This window comes from Maniola hyperantus, chromosome 14 (genome assembly GCF_902806685.2).
Source record: "Maniola hyperantus chromosome 14, iAphHyp1.2, whole genome shotgun sequence".
NCBI classification, from domain to species: domain Eukaryota; kingdom Metazoa; phylum Arthropoda; class Insecta; order Lepidoptera; family Nymphalidae; genus Maniola; species Maniola hyperantus.
In genome coordinates, this window is record NC_048549.1 from 818,400 (window position 1) to 831,993 (window position 13,594).

Sequence of the window (13,594 nt, forward strand, 5' to 3'; positions counted from 1 at the left end):
CATATGAAAAGCTTTTACTACAGCCACAAGTTATTACGTATTCAACATCAGCCTGTAAACACACAAGAACGCTCCGTATTTTAATAGTAAAATAATAAATGCGAGATAAAATCCGTGCGCGCGGTGAAAAAACTTTCACTAACAAAAGTCGCCTATTGCGTACCGTGGCCCGTACGCCGTACTCCGTAGGTCGTAAGCTCTCAACTCAAAAGCTCCCCGCTTTAGTCTGCCGGCGACTTCCGACCGGTGAGGTTGTGTCGCTGAGTTCCGCGAATCGCGAGTGTGTGACGAGTGAGTGAAATGCCCGCCCGCGCCGTGGCCTTCCTCGCCACCGCGGCCCTCGCCCTCGCGGCCTCTCCGCCCGACCCTTGCTACGAGGAGGGTCGCCCGAGGCGCTGCATCCCGGACTTCGTCAACGCGGCCTTCGGAAACCCTGTCATCGCATCCTCCATTTGCGGAAGACGAGGCCCTGAACGTCTGTGTGACCCACCAGGAGATCAGAACCCGGAAAATGCTTGCCGAGTTTGTGATGCTGCACGCTCGGATCGAAGACATCCGCCTACCCATCTAACAGACTTGAATAACCCTCACGACGTCACCTGCTGGAGATCTGGCGCTCTAGCCCCGGCTTCCTACGATTCCCCTCCAGACAACGTCTCCCTAACCCTGTCCTTGGGCAAAAAGTACGAGCTAACCTATGTCAGTTTACAATTCTGTCCCAAAGCAGCCCGTCCTGATTCCGTAGCGATTTACAAGAGCGCTGACTACGGTGTCACTTGGCAACCTTTTCAGTTCTATTCGAGTCAATGCAGACGCGTGTACGGGCGGCCGAATAAAGCTACCGTGACTGCGGCGAATGAACAAGAAGCTAGATGTTCAGATTCCCATAGATTGGCTGGGGAGAATTCGGGGGGAGCGAGATTGGCGTTCAGTACGCTGGAAGGGCGTCCGAGTGCTGCCAACTTTGATATATCCCCTGTTCTGCAAGATTGGGTGACTGCAACTGATGTACGGGTTGTTTTCAATCGCCTCCACATGGTGAATGAAGGTGACGAGGTAGACAATAAGAAGCAGGCAGCGGCTGGGACTCAGCATTACGCTGTATCGGATTTCGCGGTCGGTGGTCGGTGCAAGTGCAACGGACATGCATCTAGATGTATTCCTGCGAAGGCGGAGGAGAGTCAGGTCCAGTTGGCGTGTGACTGCAAGCACAACACGGCTGGAAGAGACTGCGAGAGATGCAAGCCGTTTCACTTCGACAGGCCGTGGGGACGAGCGACGGCGCGCGACGCCAATGAATGCAAAGGTTTGTTACTTTTGAGCAACTATTTTGTATACAATTTTATCATTAATCAATTCTGGAACTGTACTACATATTTGGTAAGCATGTATATTTCCAGGTTTTACGAAAGTTATGTTCCTTTTCAGGATTTTAAACGCGAAAGCTTAAAATTTAAAGCCTTATCCATAAGTTTTATCTAAGCCTTGTTACTTGAATGCTATTTAAACGCTGTGTATTTCCGCGTTGCTTGTTATTTTATATTCTAAGCTATTCCATATTAAAGAGATTGCAAGATACGAGTTAAAAACTGTCTCCTATTTTGGTCACGCATTTAAGAAATCTATACTGATATGGGAAATCTTGTGAAAATGTCGCACTCTATCAATTATGTTTTGACAGGTTACGCCAACCAATATACCGCTGTGAAAAGCCTTTTTTTGTAACAAGATTTAGGATTCTAAGTTTTAATCCTAACCCTTTTGAGACAAGAAAATGTTCGTAAAAGTTTTAGAGTGAGCCCCCTTTGAGAGGTAAAAATTTTCGGATGACAAAGAGATGACTTTCAACAACAATTTTTTTTCTTTACCTTATAACATAAGAAACAAATGAAAGTATAGTAAAAGACAGCTAAATTGAAAAAAATCGATATGTAATCAAAGAAGATCGTAATTTTCTTGCTAATGTGTTGAAAACCAATGAACCCAATGTAAGAACTCTTTTTAAAGATAGATGACAAAGCTGCAATAAGCCTCCTATAAAAGCCTCTAGGTGTAACATGAGATTAAGCTAAGAAAAATTTATCTTGAACTAATCACTGATTTAAGTTCTGGATGTACGCATCAAAAGTCAAAACCAGTTTAGTAATTGACAGTAATCAAGAAGTCTGAGGGCTGAAAATGCCTCTCATCTTTTTGTACATTCAAGGTTTCCACGAAATATTGCTTCAAAAATATGTTAAGATATTTCTGATGTTGCAGAAAGACTGATATTGGTGATGCAAAAAATCAGAAACAGTTTTATCGAACCAAATGAGATTTGGAGAACAGAAAACTGCATTCGATGAATTATTATCAAAAACCTTTTGTATATATTATATCGCTGGGTCAGATACTTTATTTCTGTGGTGGCCGGCCTAGTTTACCAAACATAGGTAAGGCAGAAGAACCAGACTAAATCTCCACAGATTGTCAGGACATATTGTGACATGTTTTGTCTACCAGAAAGCTCCGTATCGGATATTAAAAATAATTTCATACCCGTAAATATATTAATGAATCCGGTCAAAAACTCTTAACATACATAGTTTATCCATTTCCATTTCCATATTATTCAGATTCTATAATATATCATATTCCTAACAACTTCAATCTAAACTACAAGTTTTTAATCGGTTTTGGAGCAGAATATCTATTCCAAATTAAGCGCAAAACTAGATAAAATTCTAGTCATATTCTACAAAAAGATATTCAATTTATTCAAACAGTAAAGCAATAATTTCAATTAAATAAATACACAAGTAGGTAGGTGTGCCATTTGTTCAGAAAAAGTTTCTGATAATCTATAGTTTAAACAAAGCGTAATTTAAGAGTTTGTATTTGAATTTTAAAGTATAATAAGGATAAGATAGGCCTCTAACTCGTCTCTACGGAGGGTAATAAAAGTCCCGCGTTATCTTCCCGCGTTGAACTTATTATAAATCTGTTCTTCCTTATCTCCTTCATTGTATTTATATACATTTGGAGACAAATACAACGTATACTTTGTATCTGTTATCAGAATTAAAATATTTGTTAACTTATTCCTGGGTACATTATAGCGTACAGTACGCGGCAGAAAGTGATGTAAGTACCTACATCGACCTTTAGAAGAAGATAGCGGATTTGTAGAGCATTGTCTCTGTCGTTGAGACCGACAAATCGTGATATAGGTATGAGTGACAGAGACAACGCTCTACAATGCCGAAATGTCATTCTAAAGGCTGTATACCTATATTATTAAATTGCATTATTTTAGACTTCTTTTTTTTGTATTTTGTATTTCGTGTTCATCATGTTCAAGATCATGTTAGTTCGGAGGGGTTTGGACATTTAACCCATCGCGCTTGTCCAGTGCGTGTTGGTGGGTAAGCAGTGAATCGAATAACAAGTCTTATCTGCGGAAACTTCAAGTATTATTAGCAGAACTACAAATAAGGCTTATTTTTCGACCCGTGGGCTTTGCCGCTGATGCACTTGGCATTTGTCCGCCTCTGCCATAAGTTGCTATCCTGCTTTGATATCAACTGTTCCAAATAGACCTTTTTAAGAATTATATTCTTTAAGCCCTAAGTGGCATAGGAGTAAAGGAAGTAATGGTAAGTAGGTAAAATAGAGGTAGGAGTTGTGATTGAGAATTAAAAGGTTTCGGGACATAGGATACTTTTGCCGTGGACTGATAGATGGAGTGACAAAAGTAGCTCGAGGAAGCCGGGGTCGCGTACCCGTGCCATCAGAGTAGTAACCGGACAAGTTCCTACAGTGAGGCCGACAACGCCAGCGTGGTCGGCCGAGGCGACGTTGGCGTGATGAATTAGATAAATTTACAGTTACGTGGCCTGAAGAGGCACGAAATAGAAAATTGTGGAAGGATCGGAGGGAGGCCTTTGCCCAGACGTGGGACAGCACAGGCTGATTTAGATTAGATTAGATTAGATTTTTTGTATTGATAGTATTGATGGCTTTCAATAGTTGATCGATTTGATATTACAAAGTTCATAGTATTGATTGTTGTATTGTAGATTCAATAGTTGATCGATTTGACGCTACAAAGTTGATAGTATAGATAGTCGTAGATTCAATAGTTGATCGATCTGATATTACAAAGTTCATAGTATTGATGGTTGTATTATTGTAGATTCAATAGTTGATCGATTTGATATTACAAAGTTCATAGTATTGATGGTTGTATTGTAGATTCAATAGTTGATCGATTTGGCGTTACAAAGTTATTTTAAGTATTTTTTGTTCGGTTTTAATATGTAACTAAAAGCTTTATTTATCATTCTTCTTTGTTGAAACGTAGATTTTTAAAAGAAAACTGATAAAGGTAAAAAAGGTTTAAACTCATTCTATATGCTAGTTAAATACTTTTATTTCCAAATTCCATTGCATGGTTTTGTTTGCCTTTAAATAAGTTAAAATAGAATTGAATTCAAAGCTCATTTCAAAATCAATCTTTTACATGTTCAAGAACCCTACATCGCTGATAAAAAGCGCAGGTCCGAATTCATCAGACTTACATGAGAAAGTCAAGAATAAATTTGTAAGCTTACATGCATCGATATAAAATGACAAGATATGGTCAAGCGAACAAAATTTTTCACGGTTTAGAAACCAAATAAATCAGCGCCACCTCTTAGATACTAATGAACGACCCGTTTGAAACCCAGACGTCGCTGAGGTTGCATTGGTGCATAAAGCACCAATGAGTCGGTGCCATTTTGTTTGTTCAATAACCCTGTCCATACGAAGTAAATAAGTCAATGCTTACATGTCATATTTGAAAAACAGTAAGTAAATGAAAATATTACAATAAAACCTTATCTAATTAATAATTACTATACAAACCATGTTCAGGTGGAATGGTGCCAAGAATACTGGCTGCATTTCCGCGCTGGACAGCCAGGCTGATCCGTTGCGCAATAAATGAGCCAGCCCTTCTGTCACCTGATCCGGTATTAATCGCAGTTATTTTATTTTTCCAAGTTTCTACCATGTTTGTAGAGTCACTTTGTTGAACCATTGCATTGGTAAAATTTAATAGGCAAACCTTTTTATAACTATTGATTCTAGATCCAGATTTCTGACTTTTGGATTTGAAAACGGGTACTTAAAGATTTCACATTTTCTTTCACCTAAAAAAAAAGTGCGTGATCAATTATTTATCAATTCAATAAAAATACCTAACTTTAAAACCAATTAAATATTATTTCCACGGCAAGCAGTAAAATAAACATTAAATTAGTACAAAAGCGAATAAATCAAACTTTATCCGAAATTAATTAAAATTTATAGCCCCTTCTCTCTCTTCTAATGAAATAAAATCTAACGGTGGGAATCAATTAGCAAATTATATTTACAAACGCCGGTTAAATAAATACTAATCCAGTCTAATTATTTGATAAATTAAACATACAGTTATAGGAAATAACTGTTTTTATTTAAACACACAAATTGAATCATTAAGGGATAAACTTTCTATAAGAAGGAGTAGATATAATACAATAGAGTTTTGGTGCAATTTCTAAATTGCACCAGCTAGCTATCTGCATATCTTTCGCCCGATCCGTCCAGTAGTTTAAGTCGTGCGTTGATAGATTAGTCAGTCAGTCAATCAGTCAGTCAGTCAGCTTTTCCTTCTATATTCCTTCTACTAGCTGACCCTGCGAACTTCGTTCCGCCTAACAGTCGATTCAAATTTTTTAATTTTTTTAAAAATATCAATTCACTATCAGAAATTCTAAAATCCCCACGATTTAGGACTTCAGTACTTTGCAGCATCAGGATTGAGGAGTTAGGATCCGAAGTTCAATGATGTAGCCTATGCTTGGTACCTAAAATAATTTTGCATCATCCGCAGTTCCTGAAACATTATAGTTTAGGAGTGCTGTACCCTACATCATCAGGGTTGAGGAGTTGAGACTTGAAGTCTGAGAATAAAGTCGTTGCTTGGTACCTACAATATGAATTCACTATGAACACTTCCTGAATCTTGATAACCCAGGCGGGCAGTAACCCTGCAGCATCAGGATTAAGAATCTGAAAACAGAATTTTTTATGTGACCACGACGTAAACTTTTTTTGTTGTTTAAAAATAAATTTGCAAATCGGTCCAGAAACCTCGAAAAAATCGATGTAGAAAAAAGAACCACCTCCTTTTTGACAGTCGGTTAAAAACCGATGACCTTGAAATATTTACGGAACAATCTTTAAAATATCCCCTTTCTAACAAAAAAAGAATGAATGAAATCGGACTACGCGTTAATGAATTACAACTCAGTATACATTTTAACTTTCGTCCCCTCTCCTACGGGAACCATGCTGGGATAAAAAGTATCCTATATTCTTCCTCATAGTATGACCTCAAATCGTACCAAGTTTCATTGGAATCCATTCAGTAGTTTCAGCGTGATGCGCGGCCGTGATACAGACAGACAGACAGACAGACAGACAGACAGACAGACAGACAGACAGACAAAAATGAAAAAAATTACAGTTTTGGGTTCAGTATCGATTATAGAGTGCCCTCGAAAAAAATTTTTCAAAATATCTCCAATGTACAGAATTTGACCTGTTACAGTTTTATTATAAGTATTGATGATATATAAAAAAGTACTCAAATAAGTAGTAAAGACAGTAGGTAGTTATGAAACAAAATGAAATCTAATAAAAACCCTGTCAAAGTATTTACGATAAGCGACAAAATAATATAACAATGGACGTTCGAAGATATTTATGTAGTTATTAATATGCGAAGTAATTATTACTTTGTTCTTGGAAGTTTAAAAGAGATTGCTCAAAGGACATGCATTTTGAAAAATGTAATAAAGAAAATTGGAATTCATTTTGAATCCATTAAACTTTTTCTTTTTCATAAAACTTTAACTGAGTCCCCCATCACGTAATTACTATAAGCAATAAAAATTCATGGAGCAAAAACTTGGCAATCAAAACACAATATGCGAAAACTTAAAATTACAAATTGTAACCAAGAGTTATTAGTAAAACTTGTTTATACATAAAATAAGTTTTATTGATCATTTTTATAACAGCTAAGCTATCAAATAAACGGAACGGTTACGGAACTTTTTAAAATCACTTAAAAAGATTAGGCCTTACCAGATAGATATTTTTTTGCATCTAGTTTTCAGATATGTTAAGAGTAGTTCCCCTGTAGGTATATACTTAGTAGAGACCTATCGCAAATAAAACAGCCTCGCGCTTGATCGGCTTGTTCGGTGACAGCTGGCTAGACTTTTTTGCTCGACGAATCAGGCGGTTCAGCAAGCGTGGCTATTTTTGTCACCGTTCCACAACAGCGATATTTGTCGTACCTATACTATTATATATTCTATACCTACTATTTTATTCTTATACCTAGATAGGTAAATATTGGAAGATAAATAAGACGTTTACATAACTAAAGTTATTTTATCAATTTTTGCATTGTACCTAAAGATTAGGATTTTATTATGTTAGGTTTGACAGATTTTTTAAATCTTTTACAGAACGAACATTGAACGAAGGACATTTGCAAGAATTTCCACAGAACACGGTCTTGCAATTGAAAATTCAAGCACCTTGGGGCTCCAACATCTAAGTATCAGCACGTATCAGTTCTTTGTTCTGTGCTCATTGTCACTGCAGTTTCACGACTCGTTGAGCCATATCAGTCTTCTGGTTTTAATACGGATGTCCACACACGTGATATGATTGTGTAGCGTTTAAAAAGCATAAAAATATAGAGCTATAAGTATAAAGCAAAATAAATACATAATACTCAAAATATAATCAGCATTACTCATGACAATTTTAAATGGCTAAGCGAAGCGAGCGCAAAGTGTTTCATTAATTTTACAGAATAGAAAGTTAAATAAGGTAAACAATTTTACGAAACTTTTCACCGCGATTAATAGCCTCATCTGGTGACAGAAGGGCTGGCTCATATTTTGCGCAGCGGATCAGCCTGGCTGACCAGCGCGGAAATGTAGCCAGTATTTTGGCACCATTCCACGCGGGCATGATTTGTATAATAATTAGATAAGGCTAGCTTCAAGTTTTATTGTAATATTTTCATTAAAAAATAATAAAAAAATAAAATCAATTTACTCTTAGATACGATGATAAGCTAAGATAATAAGCGTTTTTGACGCTTGCGTATTTCACTTAAGAGCGTTTTACGAATGCATAACCCTCGAAGAATGTGAAAACGCCAATAATGTCCAGCAAACAATAACACTACAATGCTGATTAACGAAAATTACAGTCGCATTCAAACAAACCAAGTCTCTATCATTAAGGGCGTACCCACCAAAACATGCATACAAAAAGTTAATACGAAATCTAAACAAACTGCAGGTTACTTCTCATTATATTCGTGGGTAATAGATAGTTAACGACTACTCCTTATTACTGTCATTATGACATCCGCTGAGAATCCAAGTGGGCTGAGAGCTGTAAAATTTGTCCATTATAGCATATATTATGTTTATTGGCTATACCCACACAACCTTAAATCATCTCATATTATTCCTTGGGATTAGCATAAATTCGTTAGGTATTTATTTAGGACGGCAATTAATTAGGTGGACCTAATTAATTATGATCCTAAATAAACAATATTTAAGTCTCGAATGTTAATTTTTTATGTCAACACATTCACAAGTATAAGCTTGCTAGTTAGGTACCGTATGAAAAAAACCGGCCAAGTGCGAATCAGACTCGCGCATCGAGTGTTCCGTACTACAATCGTATTTTTTAGACATTTTGCACTATAAATTAAAAACTATTATGCGTAAAAATAAATAAAAATCTGTTTAAGAATCTACAAGTAAAGCGCTTTCCACTTGATATAGTTAACTGACTTTGAAATTTTTTTTTTTTTTTTTTTTTTAATACAATAAAACTTAAAGCTAGCCTTATCTAATTACTATATAAATCATGACCGCGTGGAATGGTGCCAAGAATACTGGCTGCATTTCCGCGCTGGACAGCCAGGCTGATCCGCTGCGCAAAAAATGAGCCAGCCCTTCTGTCACCAGTTGAGGCTATTAATCGCGGTGAAATGTCTTGAAAATTGAAAAAACTAATGTTTGTTCATGAACACATTTTAATTTTTTTGTGATCCTAATAATTAGACATTACAAAAAATTAAAAGTGTACACCTACCTAACTCTACCTAAACGGACTCACGGGTCTATGGAACTGACGTTTTTATTCGAGTTGGGATTAAAATATCTACTCCGTAGGTAACTCAGGAGTTCCTAATCTAGCATTATCGACCTACATATCACAGACCACCGCAGCGTCACTCCGTCTCCGTCTATTCACGGGCAAAGCTGCTCGCCCACGAGTGACCAAACACCGAACATCCGATCATCCACCCACACTAATTATAGCGATCCTAACCAGGTGTTCCTTAATATGCAACTGGCTAAACGCATCGGTCAAACTTTACCTTATACGGCGTACGTTCGCGTTGATATGAAAGTCGTCTCGTATCACAGTTTTTAGGGTTCCATACCCGAAGGGTGCCTACGGGCCCCTATTAGTAAGCCTCTGCTGTCTGTCTGTCTGTCCGTCAGCAGGCTCATAAACCGTAATAGATAGAGCCTTGAACTCATACTCGAACTCTCGTTGCGCGACTGCCTGTGAAGTGTGAACTGACGTGCCTGACTCGCACTCGGCCGGTTTTTTCTTAGAAATAAACTCAAGCAAATATCCCTCTTAACTGTACTCTACTCTGATAGAGTCTGGAAAATTAACACAGAAATTGTAAGTAGGTTAATAGTCTCTTTTTAATAACCTACCACACTACCACGTGTGAGACAGTAAATAAATTCCCCATTCAATCAACAGTAAATTGATTCGATAGCACACCGACCATAACAGCGGCCCGTCAGAAAGCCCATTAATTGAAGCCCAGAGTTACAACTAATTTATATTTTATCTTAATTCCCCATACACCGAATTATCTATGCCCAATCCATAACAATGAGGGTAACAAACTGGTCGATATGTGCGCCCACGCAGTTCTATGATGCCCATGTGCTTGTACATGTTAATAGGCGGAGGAGGACGCGGTAGCGATATCACTACCTAGGTATAACGCGTAAAATTTAACTCCTCACGCGCCATTTTAACTTTTTGTGTCAAATCTCATGTCGGAACTATACTCATATATAAATGCGAAAGCGTATTTTGTTTGTTGGTTTGTTAGTTCAATCACACGTCAATGGAGGATGAGATTGATCAGATTTTTGTATAGTTATAGCTGAAGACCTGGAGAAAATCACGAAATTTTAAAAACCTAAATCCACACGATGTCGCAGGCATCATCTGGTACTATAGGTAGGTGTAAGTAATAATTGTGTAGAATGCTGGTCCTCGGAAAACTTTTATGGATCGAAGTAGTCCGAATGCGGACAAAGAGAAAAAAATTTAGCGAGTTCATGTTCTTACAACATGCGCGCAAAAAAAATTCGCACCCGCTACCGCGTCCGCGTCAGTCTATTGTACGTGAACACGCTCTCATCACCATGAAGTATAAAGTCTATGATTTGTGGCCGTCGGGCTTTATTATCATAAATATTCAAACTGCTCAGAAAAGTTTACTTTTTTTTCTAGTTAATCGTCGACTGATTTTAGCCTTTTATTAACTTGAAGGTCGTTATAACATGCCTAGTAATATAATAGAACTTAAAAGTAAAGAAAACGAGCATAAAACTCACGTTTATTGTATGGGAGCTCCTTTTTATTCTGTTTTTTAGTATTTGTTGTTAGAGCAGCAACAGAAATACATCATCTGCAACTGTCTAACTATCACGGTTCATGAGATACAGCCTGGTTACAGACAGACAGACAGTACGGAACCCTAAAATTTTTAAAAAGTGTTGTTTCTTGTACGATGGCAGGTACGGACTAAGGAACCCTTCATATGCGAACGACTCTCACTTGACCGATTTTTTGTGTCCCATAAGGTTACAAGAACAGTGAAAATAAATCACAGTGGCACCGATTCCGTTGTCTTTCTCTAAACTAAATTTAGAGTATCTGCATCCTTTTTCTTTTTAACAATGCTTAAAAGTGACAGAACATGAACTTTACATTTAAAGACTCCAAATTTTAGTGCACGCTACAAATCTAAACAGTAGGCTCGCGACTGTGCGCTAAAATCACGGGTTTTACCATCTAAAAATTAAATTTAAAACTGTCAAACTGCGTCTGTCCTTTTCATATTACATTAGTAAGAAGAGGATGCGAATACTCTAAAACTAGGTTGTGCTCCGAATCAGTACCAGTGTAAAGTTAACCGGATACATGATGTGGTCTCGATAGCTTTGCTTTAGCTTGAGCGTCGCGCTTTGCACTTGATCACAAGATTTATTTTATTGCTCGCACCTTCGAGCTTTCGTTTTGTTTGTTGGAAATAGTGATGTTACCATGTTGTTGTATTGAAAATTATCGATAAGTCCCGCAAATTACTATTGCGCTTGAACCATGTCTCATTAACATCGAAAGTACGTCATTTTGAGGTCTTAGATTAAGGATTGGTCTTAGATAATGAATCTTTAAGGTCGTACGTAACGTGTTTTACTTGTGTCGGGCGGGACGGGACAATTCTTGACACCATTGCATATAAAAATATGTAGGTATAGAGACAAAATATACGGGACGAGAAAACGGAGGGGATCGGATGTATCGTCCCGTATATTTTGTCGCTATATTTGTGTATGCGACGACGTCAATAAATCGTCTCGTTTCGTCCGACACGCGAAAAAACACGTTGCGAATGCTATTTAAATCTAAGCAAATAAATATTCAATTTTTTAAAAGGCACATGATTCAGATAAGTTACAGATGCATGCCTAGGAGCTAGCCCAGACCCTCGAATAGGAGGCCAACGTCTTAACAAATATTCTTTCACAAATTATTACGCTTCTTACTTCTTTCGTGAAAGTGTCACAAAATAGTTTAGAAAGAAAAGAAAGAAAACTACTAACTACTGTTTTTATCTTTTGAGAATTGATGCGAGTTGCCACTAGATTCTAGAAACCCTTGTTCCTACTTCTTGATTTTGAATATCGATGAATTTGAAAAGGCCACCACTAGCACGCAATATTTGCTCAAAAACAAATCGAATCGCTTCACAATAAATCTGAATTCAGTTTGTCGTTACTTCATAGGTTTCGAATATGGCATTTATGGATGATAACGACGTGTTACTGGTCCGTTATTTATGTGATCGCGAGTGCAATAATGTATAACTTATCTAATCTGTGTTTATCCGCTTGTTTGCATATCGTTATATTTGAATAAAGCCTCTGTGAAGTTACTGTTGTTAGGGAAAGTTTAGTGTGGGAAAACTATCGATGTTCTGTGCCTTGAATATTTCTTCTTATTTAGGGAAGTTAAAATTATGACAGTATATAATCAATATATTTTTGAAAATTTATTGTACGTACATAAAAATATAAATAAATTAAAAAAAAGGGACTCATAATGTAAATACTAGAAATAATTAAAATAAACTTGTAATGCCCGCCTCTAGGCTAAATAAAGTTAGCAATTCATTTGCTCGAAATTCTATACGTTTTTATAATAAGCTTCCAGAAAACATATTGGAGATGTCTCTCAACAAGTTCAAAGTTTATTACCTATTTTGAATAAATCATTTGACTTGACTTGAAAAGAGCTAGATATTTTAAGTGAAAAGCTCTAGCAAAAAGGGGTGAGCAAACGTAAGATGCATTCACGAGCCGGCATTCAAATGATGTTGATTCTGTGTGTTTGCCAGGCTAATAGCCGGACAGACCAGCCAGTTTGGCCGGACATTTGGGCAGAAAGGCCGGACACCCTACATTATTGAGGATTTTGTTTTTGTAACAATTGTTGTTTGTTTTTTTGTATTTGACGACAAAAAAATTGTATGTAAAATCAAGCTTTTTTATTATTGTCATAAATCTTGTTGTCAGGCGGCACTGCCGCCTTCGGGAGCGACCGACAGTCGACTCGCCTGCGCTCGGCCACGCTCGTTTGCGAAGTGTAAAAAGCCTAACAAAAGCCGGACAAGCCGGACACCGTTTATTTTGACTTGACACGCAATCAAAAAGCCTACCTATGTCCGGCTTTATCCGGACGCCTGGCAACCCTATTCGTGGTAATGTCTGTGTCGTTGAGACCGACAACCTTCACATAGGTATAAGTAACAGAGACAACGCTCTACAAAGCCGAAATCTAAATATATAAAATTCAAAGTCCTGACTGACTGACTGGCTTATATTACATATATCAACGCACAGCCTAAACCGCTGCGCGCTGGTCCTAGAGACATGAGGGTGTGTTTTTTATAAAGAATAGGTATCCACTAAGGAAGGATTTTTCAAAATTCTACCCCTAATGGGGGTAAATAGGGGATGGAAGTTTGTATGAAAGTCTATCATTTTTAAAGTTGGTATTCAGGCTTTCGGTTAAAGAATAAAAAATATGTGTTTCACGATTTTTGAAAATCTAATGAAATTCTTCTGGAGAAACGGAACTCTAAAAATACCCTTTT

General features: G+C 37.4%; 1 protein-coding gene across 2 annotated transcripts in view; it reads left to right on the forward strand.

Annotated features, from left to right (window-relative positions):
- Positions 1-242: 242 nt before the first annotated feature.
- The window catches only part of LOC117988279 (netrin-1-like), a 199,256-nt gene continuing 185,904 nt past the window's right edge, over positions 243-13,594 (forward strand). For both annotated transcript variants that reach the window (XM_069502923.1, XM_069502924.1), the window contains exon 1: positions 243-1,306. In XM_069502923.1, coding sequence (XP_069359024.1) covers positions 301-1,306 — 1,006 coding nt within the window. In that variant the 5' untranslated portion in view covers positions 243-300. The remainder of the gene's footprint in view (positions 1,307-13,594) is intronic.